The sequence below is a fragment of the Lacerta agilis genome, chromosome 1, assembly GCF_009819535.1.
Source record: "Lacerta agilis isolate rLacAgi1 chromosome 1, rLacAgi1.pri, whole genome shotgun sequence".
Classification (NCBI taxonomy): Eukaryota; Metazoa; Chordata; class Lepidosauria; order Squamata; family Lacertidae; genus Lacerta; species Lacerta agilis.
Window position 1 is genome coordinate 69,912,869 of NC_046312.1, and position 14,381 is coordinate 69,927,249.

The following is a 14,381-nucleotide window of genomic DNA, read 5'->3' on the forward strand; positions in this document are numbered from 1 at the left end:
CTGTTAAGACTGGTTTAAGGAAAACTGCACAACCCTTGGAAATAGGCAACTGCAAGAAGGAAGCCATTATTGGTTGTTTTTACATTCAAGTCTCAAAATTTCATTAATACTCAGTTTGCAAATGGAACACTCTCCAATCTAGAAAGAAATATAATACATATTGTCAAAATTTGCATCCTTCAATTGTAATCTTATACAGTAGCAGATAGTGAAATGGAAGTCACTGCTGCTTACCAAAAAACCAAGGGTATGGCAGGGAGAATCGCATGGTGCAAATACACCACCACCACCACCACCAGCAGCAGGTAGCTATGCTGGTGGATTTACATCACCACCATCTTGCTTCTTTCAGTAAGCTGCAGCGACTCACCTGCCAGGAGGTAAGGTAAGCACCTGTACCCCATCCCACAATCTACTACTGGCTTACAATTCATGTAAATTAATTTGCACCACAAAAGCCGTTTTACATTAAGAAATCTTTACAAATCTGGTGGAAAAAAACAGATTTTTATTGGCATGGTCAAGATAACATCTTATTCCACAGATCTTAAATAAGACAGCTCTACGGCATCCTTCTCTGAAGAGGCATTGCACGGGACACAAAAAATGACCAATGTGATCCCTTGGTGAATAGAACAGGTCTTACGCAACCAGAGCAGAAGCTGTGGATGATTCACTAGAAAGAGGGAGGGAAAAGAGAGATGTCAAGATGTGGCAAGTGCAATACCCAAAAGACTGCATTTAGGCATTTTATGACAATTCCAGCGGCTCACTCAGACATCCAAGGAAGGGCTGAACCAACACAAAAGGAAAAACCTTTCTGGTGGAAACTACGAATGTCTGGAACACAATCATCACAGTGAGCAACCTGCAAATGAAGCAACTGAATGCTTAAAGAACTATGGAGGAAATCTAGCCTAGTATACCTGTTAACAGGATTAGCACATATTTCTAACAAGTTATTCTATTATAGATGTACTACATATATAGCATCTGTAGGCCAACAGTACTCACTTGGGCTGGAAAGAGCTAACTTCTTTTAAAGAAACATATCCCAATTGCATTTAATGGCTACATTACCCTTTAAAATAAAACTGAGCCTATAGGTAGGCAGCCTATTGTCAAATCAGATGTAACAGAAATTTTAGGTTTAGAACATTATGACAGCAGCTTTCCTTGCATAAGTGCTATCCCCACCCACCATCCAATGTCATAAGGTTGGAAAACTGAAACCTGCTGCCTACTTTTTTTTTCTTCAAGGAAAATTTCTACACCAGGATCAAGAGCAAATTATACTTACTACTTCCAATTAGGTGGGAGTACTCTCTTGGTCTTGTAATAACGAGCAAGCCTATGAATTCTGCTCTCAATCAAAATGAGACGGAATTTGGCATCTTTATCCTAGGGGGTAAAACCAATTTTCTTATAAATACTGCTTTTTAACAAAAGAAACTAACTAGAAACTGGGGGAAGGGGGTGTTCAGTGAAATCTTACATAGAGGATTTCCCCAACCTAGAGACATGATCTCCTGCAATTGTTCTTAGAACAACTGCAGGTCCCATTTTATAAACTTGAGGATGGAGTATGGCCAGCTTACTTACCTTCCGGTTCCTCTCAAGATGCTTACGGACAGCCACAGCCTTCTTGATCAAGTGGTAAAGGTCTTCTGGAAGATCAGGGGCAAGTCCTTTGGATTTAAGAATCCTTAGAATTTTGTTGCCTGTCACAAAACGAACTTGGGCAACACCATGGGAGTCCCTGAGGATCACACCTGAAACAGAGAAATAATTACACACTTTTAGAAATACAAGACAACTCAGCTATGATTGGAAATGCTCACTCAACCAAGGAATCATTAGTCAATACAGGGGAGAACTATTCTGATGGAAATAAGAAATGGTTTCCAACAGTTATCAGTGAGCAACCTGAGCAAAACAGTGCTATGCACACTCAGAAATACAGGTACTTGATGCGTGTGTCAAGTATAAACTCAACCTAATGGTGACTACACAACACCTTGAAATTTTAGAAGCAATGGAATTTGAGGGCTGAAACCAAAGAAATCTTTGAAATTTAATGGGCTGAAATATTTATTTAGCAACACACACACAGCTCCAATCCAATGTATTACACATGATTTAAGACTTATATGCTTAACCCAAGACAGAAATACAGCTATACCACTACATCTGAGCACTCCACTAGCAATAGTCAAGCAACACAACTAGAACTGTAAAAACTTCATGTAGCCAACAGGAGTAATACCTGCCAAATGTGGTACATTAGCTCAACATACCAATTTGTGAGGGAGTTAGGCCCTTCTTCGCCAACTTGTAGATCTGCTCTTTGACATCATCAGAAGTAAGTTTGAGCCACTGTAATAATTCAATTGTGATCCAGATTAGTTCACACATAGTTCATGTTGGTAGTATAAACTAACACCCAGAATCAAATTGGGACTACACTAACCATGCAATACATTACATAGCATCAATAGTTTTAGAAAATGCAACTGTCTAGGAGTCTTTCAAACAATCCTCTCTGCTAAATCTTAATGCATATCCTTGTAGCATTTATTTTCAGAAAATAGTGGCAGGATGCATTGTAACATCACAGTAGCTGCTATGCTGTTTTATTCGTTTTATGTTGCATTTTTGTTTTAATTGATAGCTTTTAAATTGTACATACCGGTATGTACCAATGTATACCAGTTTTGTTCAGGATCACTATAAGAAATTGTAGAGAGATCTAAAAGGACCACTCCAAACTAGTAATTCAGTGTGAACAATTGTAAAGAGGCACATGTGTGTATGGGGGTGGGGAGTATCAATATATATGCTCATGGGGTCTGAACCAGCAGAGACTGAGCAGGAAGGAAATCTTGTGGTCATAGTAGACAGGTTGATAAAGACAGTAACTGAGCGTGTGGCAGCTGTGAAAAAGGCAAATACCATGTTAGGGATCATTAGGAAAGGAATTGAAAATAAAACTGCCAGTATCATCCTGCAATTATACAAATTTGTCTAAGACCATCAATGATTACTAACCATGATTTTGCTCCTCCTTCATGGTCAGAGGCAACATGCTTCTGAATACCACTTGCTAAAAAATACAGCAGGAGAGAATACTCTTTTGTGCTCTGATCCTGCTTGCCGGTTTCCCACAGGCTTCTAGGTCGGTGTTTTTCAACCTTTTTTGGGCAAGGGCACACTTGTTTTATGAAAAAAATCATGAGGCACACCACCATTAGAAAATGTTAAAAATTTAACTCTGTGCCTATATTGACTATATATAAAGTAATTCTCTTGAATAGGAATCAAATAAACACAATTTTTCCCACGGCACACCAGGCAACATCTCGCGGCACACTAGTGTGCCGCGGAACAGTGGTTGAAAAACACTGTTCTAGGTGGCCAACTGTGAGAACAAGATACTGGCCTGATCCAGCAGGCTCTTCTTATGTTCTTACCTGACTTTCAAATTATTTCCAGTGCCACGCTAAACTGAATGTAAACAGTTGCAGCCACAGAAAAAATTCATTGTGCTTCATTAATATAAATATTTGGGAAAGGCTTGCCTATTATTTAACTACCTGTTGAACAGAAGTGTTGCAGCACTTTAAGAGTACATTGCTGTACTAAGAGCTTTTAGAAAATAGGACACTTTGACAAATGCATGATAGCATCACTGTTTAGTCTACACACTGAAGGCCAAAATAGCTTTTTACAATGGCAACCCACTTGAATATTATTTGACTGTGCACCATAATACATTCCCCACGTTTGTTAAGCCAAAGCAGGATCACAAACAACTGAAGATATTACTTACTGTGGGCACACTTCGCCTATAGGGCAAGGCAGACTGGGACAGGCCCTTCCTGTAGGAAAAGAAACCAAAGGAAATGAGTATAAAGTTTTAAACATGCATTTCTGGAAACATGGAAAACAAGCAGCTCATTATCTGATACCCAACAGAGTCATCAACTTGCTGCAGCAGCAACCCATAAATGTTATGACCACCCGTGATGCTTCCAAGACCGTACCGTGTGCAGTCAAACTAATGGAAAAATAAAACCTCTTGAACTACAACAGCCCCACTATTTTCTGGTTTTATAAAAAGGGAGGGAGGGAGGAAAGCTACTCCCCACGACGATTTCATTTTTACTAAATCAAGTCTGAGCCCACGTCTCCAAGCGTGGCGGTTTCCCGCGGCCCGACTCCAGAGGCCTCTCCGGGAGACAGTCGGGAAGCCCAGTGTGAAAACCACCCTGCGTCTCCGTTCACAATGAGCCCCAGAATCCAGCCCCAGCTTAATGGTCAGCCAGGAACAGCGAGGCCGAGGCCGGCCATGGACACCCGGGAGACAAGGCGGCTGCTCTCCTCGAGGCCTCCGAGAAAAGGGCCACGAAGCAACGCGCCGCGAGCCCACAGCCCGGCCCCACCAGCTGCCCCCGGTCCCAGGATCGCTAGAGAGAGAGTGCCCTCCTCTCCCGCTCCCCTCGAGCCCCAGCCCTCGCCTCCTTTCCCCCCTCCGCGGACGACTCACCCAGGAGCGTGCATGCGACCCATGATGGCGGCGGCGGCGGCGAAAAGGAAGAGGAAAGCGAGGCGGCCGCGCAGATCTACCCTTTCCTGCAGTCGGAAGTGACGTCAACGCGCTCGGCCGCCGCGCCTCGGGTTTCCTGTTTTGTTTGGAGACATCCATTTTGCTTCGCTAGAGCCATAGAGGTCGCTGCAAACTAGAGGGGCAGCGTAGCCGGTCTATTTGCACTCGCGGGAAGGGAGCCGGAGGCGTGGGGCGCTCAGTGGCGGGCGGGAAGGGGCATTTTTAGAGCCTTAGTGGATCCCAGCAGGGGTTGGCTACACACCTCGGTGACGAAAGGCTCCGGTTGAGAACAGCAGGCGACCCTCCAGATGCTATTCAAATACAGTACCGTAACGGCATTCAAAAAAATTGACATAAAGCGTTACAATCGCTATATATCGAAAGCGCAGTAGCACATAAGCAAAACTAAGAACAGATTCCTCAAAACCAATCGATACGATTCAGTAGGCTACGCACTTCATAGTGATGCGAAATATCAGAAACAGCTGCTGTGACAAATGACACTCTCCCTGGTCAGGGGCTTCTTAGAGTTCACCAAGGGCGCTTCTTTTTAACCCTCAGAGGATCGATCGCTTCTATGCTGTTTTTGCAGGGATGGGGCAACAGGTTCCATAGAAGACCCACAGTGTCCGAGAGGTCTATTTCTTCATATGGATACTGTCAGCATAGCATGTCCATATTTCAGACTGAACATTGTTTTCCCCCAAATGTTGATTACAGAGGTGACAGTACTTCCGAGTCAAATAAAGTAGGCGCAGAACTCGTTTCCTCAGGTGACGTTTTCCCACCCTGTGTGTGTATATGTGTGTGTGTGTGTATATATATATATATATATATATATATATATATATATATATATATATATACACACACACACACACACATATATATATATATATATATATATATATATATATATATATATATATATATATATATATATATATATATATATATGTGTGTGTCCACCTCCATCTGAAATATGCAGATAGTAAAACAGAGTAACTGAGTTCCTTGGCTTGACCCGAGCTAGAGCACTGATGTGTAGAGTTGTAATAAGTCCCTTGACTTCACTACCATGACACCTACAGTAGTTTCCAGAAGGGACAGTACAATGCACAGTATTTTCCATTGACTTGTAAAATTGGAACCCCAGCCCAGCCTCCTGCAATGCAGGGTTCTATTTACCCAACACAGGGCTTGAGCCAACAACCCAAGATTAATAATCTCATGCTCTACTGTGTGTGTATTTTTTCTTTTAAAAGAAACTTGCATCTAAAGGCGTTGAGATCTGGATGTGCTGGCCCATGTCTATTGTTACAGGAAATGTTTTTTGCAATAACTAATCCATAATATAATATTTAACATGCAAACCATCTGCTTGTCCAATCAAGACTATGTACAGGTGGGTAGCCGTGTTGGTCTGCCATAGTCAAAACAAAATCGAAAATTCTTTCTAGTAGCACCTTAGAGACCAACTGAGTTTGTTCCTGGTATGAGCTTTCGTGTGCATGCACACTTCTTCAGATACACTGAAACAGAAGTCACCAGATCCTTAAATATAGTGGGGGAGTGGGGAGGGGTATTACTCAGAAGGGTGGTGGGAATGGGTGATAGGCTGATAAGTGTGGAAAACCTGTTGACGACTCTAAACGGCTGCAATTAGTCTTGCAGGGAAGGGGTGAGATGGCTAAAGATGGCTTTGTTATGTATAATGAGATAAGAATCCAATGTCTTTGTTCAAACCAGGTTTCTCCATGGTTTTAAGTTTGGTGATTAGTTGCAATTCAGCCACTTCTCTTTCCAGTCTATTTCTGAAATTTCTTTGTATTAAGACAGCTACTTTGAGATCTTTTATAGAATGTCCTGGGAGATTGAAGTGTTCTCCTACTGGTTTCTCTGTCTTGTGATTCCTGATATCAGATTTATGTCCATTTATCCTTTGGCGTAGGGTTTGGCCTGTTTGTCCAATATAGAGAGCTGAAGGGCACTGTTGGCATTTGATTGCATACACAATGTTGGAAGATGAGCAATTAAATAGTCCTGAGATGGTGTGTTTGATGTTGTTGGGACCAGTAATGGTGTTATCCGGGTTTATGTGGCAGCAAAGTTGGCATCTGGGTTTATTGCAGGCTCTGGTACCAGTGTCCATGTTGAGTCCTGTTTTTGTATTATTGTGGGTGAGGAGCTGTTTGAGATTGGGTGGCTGTTTGTATGCGATGAAGGGTCTTCCTCCCAGAGCTTGAGAAAGAGAACTGTCATTGTCTAGGAGAGGTTGTAGATCTCTGATGATGCGTTGTACTGTTTTAACTTGGGAGCTGTATGTGATGACTAGTGGTGTTCTGTTATTTTCTTTTTTGGGTCTGTCTTGCAGCAAGTTCTCTCTGGGTATCAGTCTGGCTCTGTCGATCTGTTGTTTAACTTCATCAGGTGGATATTTTAGTTCTAAAAAGGTTTGCTGTAGATCTCTTAGGTGAGAGTCTCTGTCTGTAGAGTTGGAACAGATGCGGCTGTAACGTAGGGCCTGGCTATATACAATGGATTGTTTGGTATGTTTGGGATGGTAGCTAGAAGCATGTAGATATGTTTGTCGGTCAGTTGGTTTGCGGTATAAGGTGGTGTCTATGTGTCCATCCTGTATTTTTATAGTAGTGTCCAAAAAGTGTATTTCTTGCATAGATTGGTTCATAGTTAGGTTGATGGTGGGGTGAAAGTCATTGAATGTCTTGTGGAAGGTGTCCAGGGTCTGTTGACCATGTGTCCAGATAATAAAAATATCATCAATGTAACGCAGGTACAAGAGAGGTTTGAGTGGGTAGGAGTTTAGGAAACGTTGTTCTAAATCTGCCATGAAGATGTTGGCATACTGTGGGGCCATGCGGGTGCCCATTGCTGTGCCGTTGATCTGAAGGAACAGGTCCTCACCAAATTTGAAGTTGTTGTGGGTAAGGACAAAATGACAGAGTTTCGTAGCAAAGTCTGCTGTGGTTTTATCTGAAATAGTGTTCCTTATAGCTTGTAAACCATCGTTGTGTGGGATGTTGGTATACAGAGATTCCACGTCCATAGTGACTAGAATAGTATTGTGGAATCTCTGTATACCAACATCCCACACAACGATGGTTTACAAGCTATAAGGAACACCATTTCAGATAAAACCACAGCAGACTTTGCTACGAAACTCTGTCATTTTGTCCTTACCCACAACAACTTCAAATTTGGTGAGGACCTGTTCCTTCAGATCAACGGCACAGCAATGGGCACCCGCATGGCCCCACAGTATGCCAACATCTTCATGGCAGATTTAGAACAACGTTTCCTAAACTCCTACCCACTCAAACCTCTCTTGTACCTGCGTTACATTGATGATATTTTTATTATCTGGACACATGGTCAACAGACCCTGGACACCTTCCACAAGACATTCAATGACTTTCACCCCACCATCAACCTAACTATGAACCAATCTATGCAAGAAATACACTTTTTGGACACTACTATAAAAATACAGGATGGACACATAGACACCACCTTATACCGCAAACCAACTGACCGACAAACATATCTACATGCTTCTAGCTACCATCCCAAACATACCAAACAATCCATTGTATATAGCCAGGCCCTACGTTACAGCCGCATCTGTTCCAACTCTACAGACAGAGACTCTCACCTAAGAGATCTACAGCAAACCTTTTTAGAACTAAAATATCCACCTGATGAAGTTAAACAACAGATCGACAGAGCCAGACTGATACCCAGAGAGAACTTGCTGCAAGACAGACCCAAAAAAGAAAATAACAGAACACCACTAGTCATCACATACAGCTCCCAAGTTAAAACAGTACAACGCATCATCAGAGATCTACAACCTCTCCTAGACAATGACAGTTCTCTTTCTCAAGCTCTGGGAGGAAGACCCTTCATCGCATACAAACAGCCACCCAATCTCAAACAGCTCCTCACCCACAATAATACAAAAACAGGACTCAACATGGACACTGGTACCAGAGCCTGCAATAAACCCAGATGCCAACTTTGCTGCCACATAAACCCGGATAACACCATTACTGGTCCCAACAACATCAAACACACCATCTCAGGACTATTTAATTGCTCATCTTCCAACATTGTGTATGCAATCAAATGCCAACAGTGCCCTTCAGCTCTCTATATTGGACAAACAGGCCAAACCCTACGCCAAAGGATAAATGGACATAAATCTGATATCAGGAATCACAAGACAGAGAAACCAGTAGGAGAACACTTCAATCTCCCAGGACATTCTATAAAAGATCTCAAAGTAGCTGTCTTAATACAAAGAAATTTCAGAAATAGACTGGAAAGAGAAGTGGCTGAATTGCAACTAATCACCAAACTTAAAACCATGGAGAAACCTGGTTTGAACAAAGACATTGGATTCTTATCTCATTATACATAACAAAGCCATCTTTAGCCATCTCACCCCTTCCCTGCAAGACTAATTGCAGCCGTTTAGAGTCGTCAACAGGTTTTCCACACTTATCAGCCTATCACCCATTCCCACCACCCTTCTGAGTAATACCCCTCCCCACTCCCCCACTATATTTAAGGATCTGGTGACTTCTGTTTCAGTGTATCTGAAGAAGTGTGCATGCACACGAAAGCTCATACCAGGAACAAACTCAGTTGGTCTCTAAGGTGCTACTAGAAAGAATTTTCGATTTTGTTTTAATCAAGACTATATTTGACATTACAAAGAGGCAAACTCTAGTGAATGGCAGCTGTTATGCTTGACAGAAGTGAGCATGTTCAAGTGATGTACTTTTGACATGAAACTGTTTTTCTTGACTATTTTCCTTTTCTGCAGAAAATAGCTATACTTTTTTACAATCACTTAGGAAGTAAAAGCAGTGAGTGGAGATGCTATTCAGCAGAAAACAGCACAAAGAAAAAAGGGTAGGAAGCCTCTTCCACATCCACCACCACCATCATTTTTAATTTCTATACCGTCTTTCTATCTTACAATACTAAAGGCAGTTTATAAGCTAGAGAAACAAAAAATGTACATCTTATAACAATCTAATGCAATACAAAAATGTGATAATAAAACAAAACTTTAAAATAACCAACCTACATTAAAAAATAACATTCATCAATCATTAGAATAGTATTAAATAATAATAACATATAAAAGTTAAACAGAAATCCACTCGTTACAATAAATAATTTCTAAACTATAATCAATAAAACAATGGCAAGCCACAGTACATAAAATACAATACAAATTGAGCAGAGACTAGAGGGTGGGGCAAGGCAGGTGGAAGGAGGCCTTGCCTGATGGAAGTCTCTCCCCTCACAGTTCTTCCTCCAGGAGCAGCTCCCTTATGAGGACTTCCAGGGCCAGGCAGTGGGGCAAGGCAGGTGGAGAGATGCCTTGCCTGATAGAGTCTCTCCCCTCCAATTTCAGCCCAATGGCAGCATGGTTTTAAATAAAATCCCAAGCACACAAAGAACTGCCATCAGTTTTGCAAACCCAGCCAACATACTGTGTGAATTCCTGAGAGTATCTGCTTTGTGTGCTGTTGCCAAAAATCAGCCAGGTGTAGTGAAATAAAGATAATAGTAATTTTTAAAATGTGACCAAATGCTGTTCTACATTTTCTGCAGAAAAGGAAAATATAGCAGCTCTGCACTCTTAAGCTGGTGAAATTTTAAAGGTGCCCTCAGACTTATTTGAGCTGTAGAACCACCAACTCCAGAAAATGCAGTGGCTTTTGAGTTTTGCACTTCAAACCAGACACAAGTAGTAGCCAAACACATAGAATTTGCTAATAGCAAACAACAGAGAATTTAAGCTTTGCTAAGTGAATGGGTAATAGTAAAATCTATTACAAGGCCCCAACATTAATTTTGTAGCTTGTGTTTGTTTTTCTACTTCCCTACGCACACATACCACAGTGTTTGTAGAAAAAGAGGCAATACGTTATTTATTCCAGAATAGTGTTTAATGTAATTGTAGGACAGTTATGGAGTCACATTTAACCCACATATTATGGGTTAGGATACTGATAGAAATACTGTACTGTACATCCTTATTAGCTATCAGTGTAATATAAATGGAAGTATTTGGTTCTTACAGATAAATAGACAATTCAAGGCAAACTTCTACATTTGCTCCCAATGCATTTCATTATCTATGAACCTTTGCCATACTTTTTTTAGTCACAGTATGAGAGTACAAAGCACAGAAGGAAATTAAATTCCTATGGATTGTGAGAATGGTGCTATATTGCCTGAATAGTTTTCCTCCATGTAACATGCATAGGCTACAATCTAAAACAAACAGACTTAAGCCCATTGGTGTAAATGAGTTTAAGCATACATAACTCTGCATTATACTGTGCCCTAACTCTGCAAATACCAGAAATAAAATTTCTTCAATTTTAAAGCTGCACTGTATAGTATCCTAGAAAAAGCAATCAGGTTTTTAAGGCAACATACTAAGATTTCTGCACCATTTTAATTTTAAAAATAGAGAAATATCAAAGATCTTTCAAGAGTTCGTATATATGTGTAGATCATAAAAAAGCAGTAATATTTAAAAAAATTCAGTGCAAAGTCATAGCCAGGTTATTTAGTACAGAAAACGTGGAGGTCATTTTTCTTACATCAAGTTGTTTTCCTCAAAAGTACATAGATACGATTTTCTTTCTAGCTGAAGTCCATACATGTTGCATAAGATTTTCTTTGATTAACAATGTATAAAATGCCATTAAGACCACATTTTAAAATCACGAAAGTGTTAAATGTTAACCCAATTATTCCCTCCTCCCCTTTTGTGTATACCAAACTAAGATAATCATCTGTTGTGTATCACACCACTATAAATAATTCAAGAGATGCAAAATTAATGTTGTTCCTCTACAGTTTTTAATGTTAAATGAAAATCAGTTTAAGGATCTACCAACGTGTACTTTATTTTGAAAAGTGGTGAAGGTGGGCAAAGGCACAGGCATAGACAAACACTGGCAAATGCTACCATATGATAGCATACATATTCTAACCAGCATCCAGCCAAGAGTCTTTTTAATGTTTTGTGCTGTAACATACTGTGCTCTATTAGCAGACTGCAAAAAAGCAGTACATATTGCTTCCAGTAATTCAATGGAACGTTTCACAAAAACAGTAGTCTACTTTCCTGTCTGGTTGTGGTTCTATTGATGAAATGGAATGCATCTCAAAAAGCATCAAGTGAGCAGGAAATACAATCTAGTTAGTTTATTCTATTTACTATATAGGTTATTATTTACATACTGAACTCAAAGCTAATAAAACCAGGACTTTTTAAACCTCAAGTAGCTTTTGTTAGCCACAATGTAATTTGACACTGAGAAATACAATTACAATTGGACCACAAATATTTCAGGCAGCAAAATGTTATTCCCATTTCTCCCCTGCACTTTTTAGTATTAGGTCCAAAAATGGAGACCTCACTATGCTTTAGGGTAAATAAATTAGATCACATTTTAGTTCAGTTGCCCAGCAATAAAGATTGTCATTGTCTACTTTATCCTCATTTATCATTGCATAATTTTGCTTTAAGCTCATTATTATGGACAGTTGAGAGATCAGCTTTATTCAGAAGTATTTGGGCTTTAGCTTTAAATGTATCAGGTGATATCCAACTAGGTCATGCTCAAAGTAGACCCAATCAAATTAATGGGACTTAAATTATGAGTCCATTGATTTCACTGGGCATATTCAAAGTATGGCGAATGCTGGATATTGGCCATGGTGCAATCTAAACACTTCCTACATCAGCTTTTTAAAATATTCGTTTTACCAGTTAGTAAATTTTATTTATAGCAACCTATCCTTAAGTATCACACAAATGTAGAAAACTAGAATACAATTAAAATCAGTGGATTCAGAGTGCAATCCACTAAAAGGTGGTGCAGAACATCTTCCACGCATTTCAGCAAGTCAATTTCTACTGGAGTGAATAAGGTGCTTGGATTACTCTTTTAGTGCTCATAGACTGAAAAACTGTTATTGTGCCCAATCACATCACCCAAAGTTTCTAGTGCAACTTATTCTCAACCGGCAGCTGATACTATGCTCTTTTGCTCTTTAAAGTGACCTGGAAACGGAATCTCAAATCCCTACCAAATAATGCATAACCCAACCCATAACATTTACTTTCTGGAAATATATGTGCTATGCAGCAAACCATGGCATAAAATAGCTTCAACGTACATCTTAATGTGGCAGTTTATCAAGGTATAACTTAAGGGCACACAAAAATTATCAAAGTCAACTGGATAAGCATTTAACATTTTGGTGCCATCTGAGTTTGACTTAAGGAAGCTGAATAAACTTAAAAGGGGGGAGGAATGTTGAATGAAGTATTTATATAGCAAGCCATGTGAGCAAACATTCATTCAAGCTGGATAAAAAAAGTGTTTTAGAAACAATTATCAGAAATGAGGTATAAGCAGCAGCTGAATGACAAAATAAGGCACCATTGTTTATTACTTCCATTACTGCACTCATTCTGATAATAGCCTCAAAGAGATTTAATGAGTCCAAATGTTCACTAAGGAGTATCTCCAGCTGTCTGTTTAAATCTCCCTTTTGACAGTTTGTGCAGCCACTAACTCTTTTCTGACAAGGAGCAATCTTTTTTTACTTTGTTATTTTTTGACATGGTACTGTGTCCGATAACAGCAGCATAAAGCAAGCTTCCAATATATCAACAGGCAAGCAATTTAAATGTGACTGAATCTAATCTATTTTTTTAATTAAAAAAACAAAACACCCCTTAGATTTAATTTGGAACATCTAGTCAAGGTTTATAACTTCATTATCCACAGATATTAAATTTATACAATTCATTTACAGCAATGCTTGGATATTATTACAGTAAAAGCATGAAGCAGAGCTGGTTTTCCAGAAGTCCTGTTTAAACTTTGTGAAGGCTGGTCCAACAGCAATCTGCCAAATTGCCATGTTTTATGTTAAAGTGTGTGAGTTATCTTCAAGTAGGAAAAAGTGACCAAATACGGGTGAAGTTGAGTTTTTTCAATTCTGTTCTTATTTTCACCTCTCTCAGCTGCCAGGTTCACAAATATGGTACAGCAGCAAGTCGATACCAGTTGACAGTCTCCTTGTTCAAGTTAAATTCCTTTAAGGAGAGTGTGACACCACCCAGGAAAAAGTTCTCACGTAGCGATTCAGCGCTGAGCACACTTAGCTGAAGTTCCCTTTGCTTTAGGGTCTCTTTGCTATATCCACTGTATACAAGCTATATATAAAAAAACACAGTAATTTATAAACAATGAAAGCGAAGACAGTTTATTTACAAAACATCCAGGATTAAGTTACAAAAACCCATGCTGAGTAAGACAGATCCCTGTACAGAATACATCTTGTACTTTCTAGTCCTAGGCTTATTACCATTTGCTGGGTGCCTGAGGCAACCTTCTGCCTCCATCTTCCATAGAAGATAGGTATATGGTACCTGAACACAAATGTATGTTTTTAAGGTATTTCTTTTGACCTTCATTCATTCACTCGGAGTGGGAATGGTGTTGGTTTTGTTTTTTGTTTATTAAATCCTTTTATTAAATACTGGAATATGCTCATTAATTTATGTTTCAAAACATTCCACTCTCTGAACTAGCATCTGCTCTTTGAAGGGCAATAGTTTAATTAGTGATGAAAGTTGGAAAGGGACAACGTCAACATAGTTACATGTTCCTGATTTCCATGCACACACTTCCCATCTGCACCC

General features: G+C 39.8%; 2 protein-coding genes and 1 non-coding gene across 5 annotated transcripts in view; all 3 read right to left on the reverse strand.

The window, feature by feature from the left end:
• Positions 1-490: 490 nt before the first annotated feature.
• On the reverse strand, positions 491-4,659 carry RPS13 (ribosomal protein S13). Its single transcript, XM_033153689.1, has 6 exons — positions 4,547-4,659; positions 3,830-3,878; positions 2,298-2,376; positions 1,603-1,772; positions 1,301-1,401; positions 491-676 (listed from the first exon to the last, which is right to left on the reverse strand). The coding sequence occupies exons 1-6, from the start codon at positions 4,567-4,569 to the stop codon at positions 643-645; spliced, it is 456 nt and encodes a 151-aa protein (XP_033009580.1). The 5' UTR covers positions 4,570-4,659; the 3' UTR covers positions 491-642.
• On the reverse strand, positions 770-863 carry LOC117061701. Its single transcript, XR_004428128.1, has one exon. It is a non-coding gene; the product is annotated as a small nucleolar RNA SNORD14 (small nucleolar RNA).
• Positions 4,660-10,574: 5,915 nt separating the features above from the next.
• The window catches only part of PIK3C2A (phosphatidylinositol-4-phosphate 3-kinase catalytic subunit type 2 alpha), a 47,915-nt gene continuing 44,108 nt past the window's right edge, over positions 10,575-14,381 (reverse strand). For all 3 annotated transcript variants that reach the window (XM_033153710.1, XM_033153700.1, XM_033153719.1), the window contains exon 33: positions 10,575-13,892. In XM_033153710.1, coding sequence (XP_033009601.1) covers positions 13,710-13,892 — 183 coding nt within the window. In that variant the 3' untranslated portion in view covers positions 10,575-13,709. The remainder of the gene's footprint in view (positions 13,893-14,381) is intronic.

Coding starts and splice junctions, on each gene's coding strand:
- RPS13 (XM_033153689.1), bottom strand. CDS start 4,569: ATGGGTCGCATGCACGCTCCTGG. Junction 3,879..4,546: donor GGTCGCATGCACGCTCCTGG/GTGAGTCGTCCG, acceptor CTTTTCCTACAG/GAAGGGCCTGTCCCAGTCTG. Junction 1,773..2,297: donor CCTAACTCCCTCACAAATTG/GTATGTTGAGCT, acceptor TCTCTGTTTCAG/GTGTGATCCTCAGGGACTCC.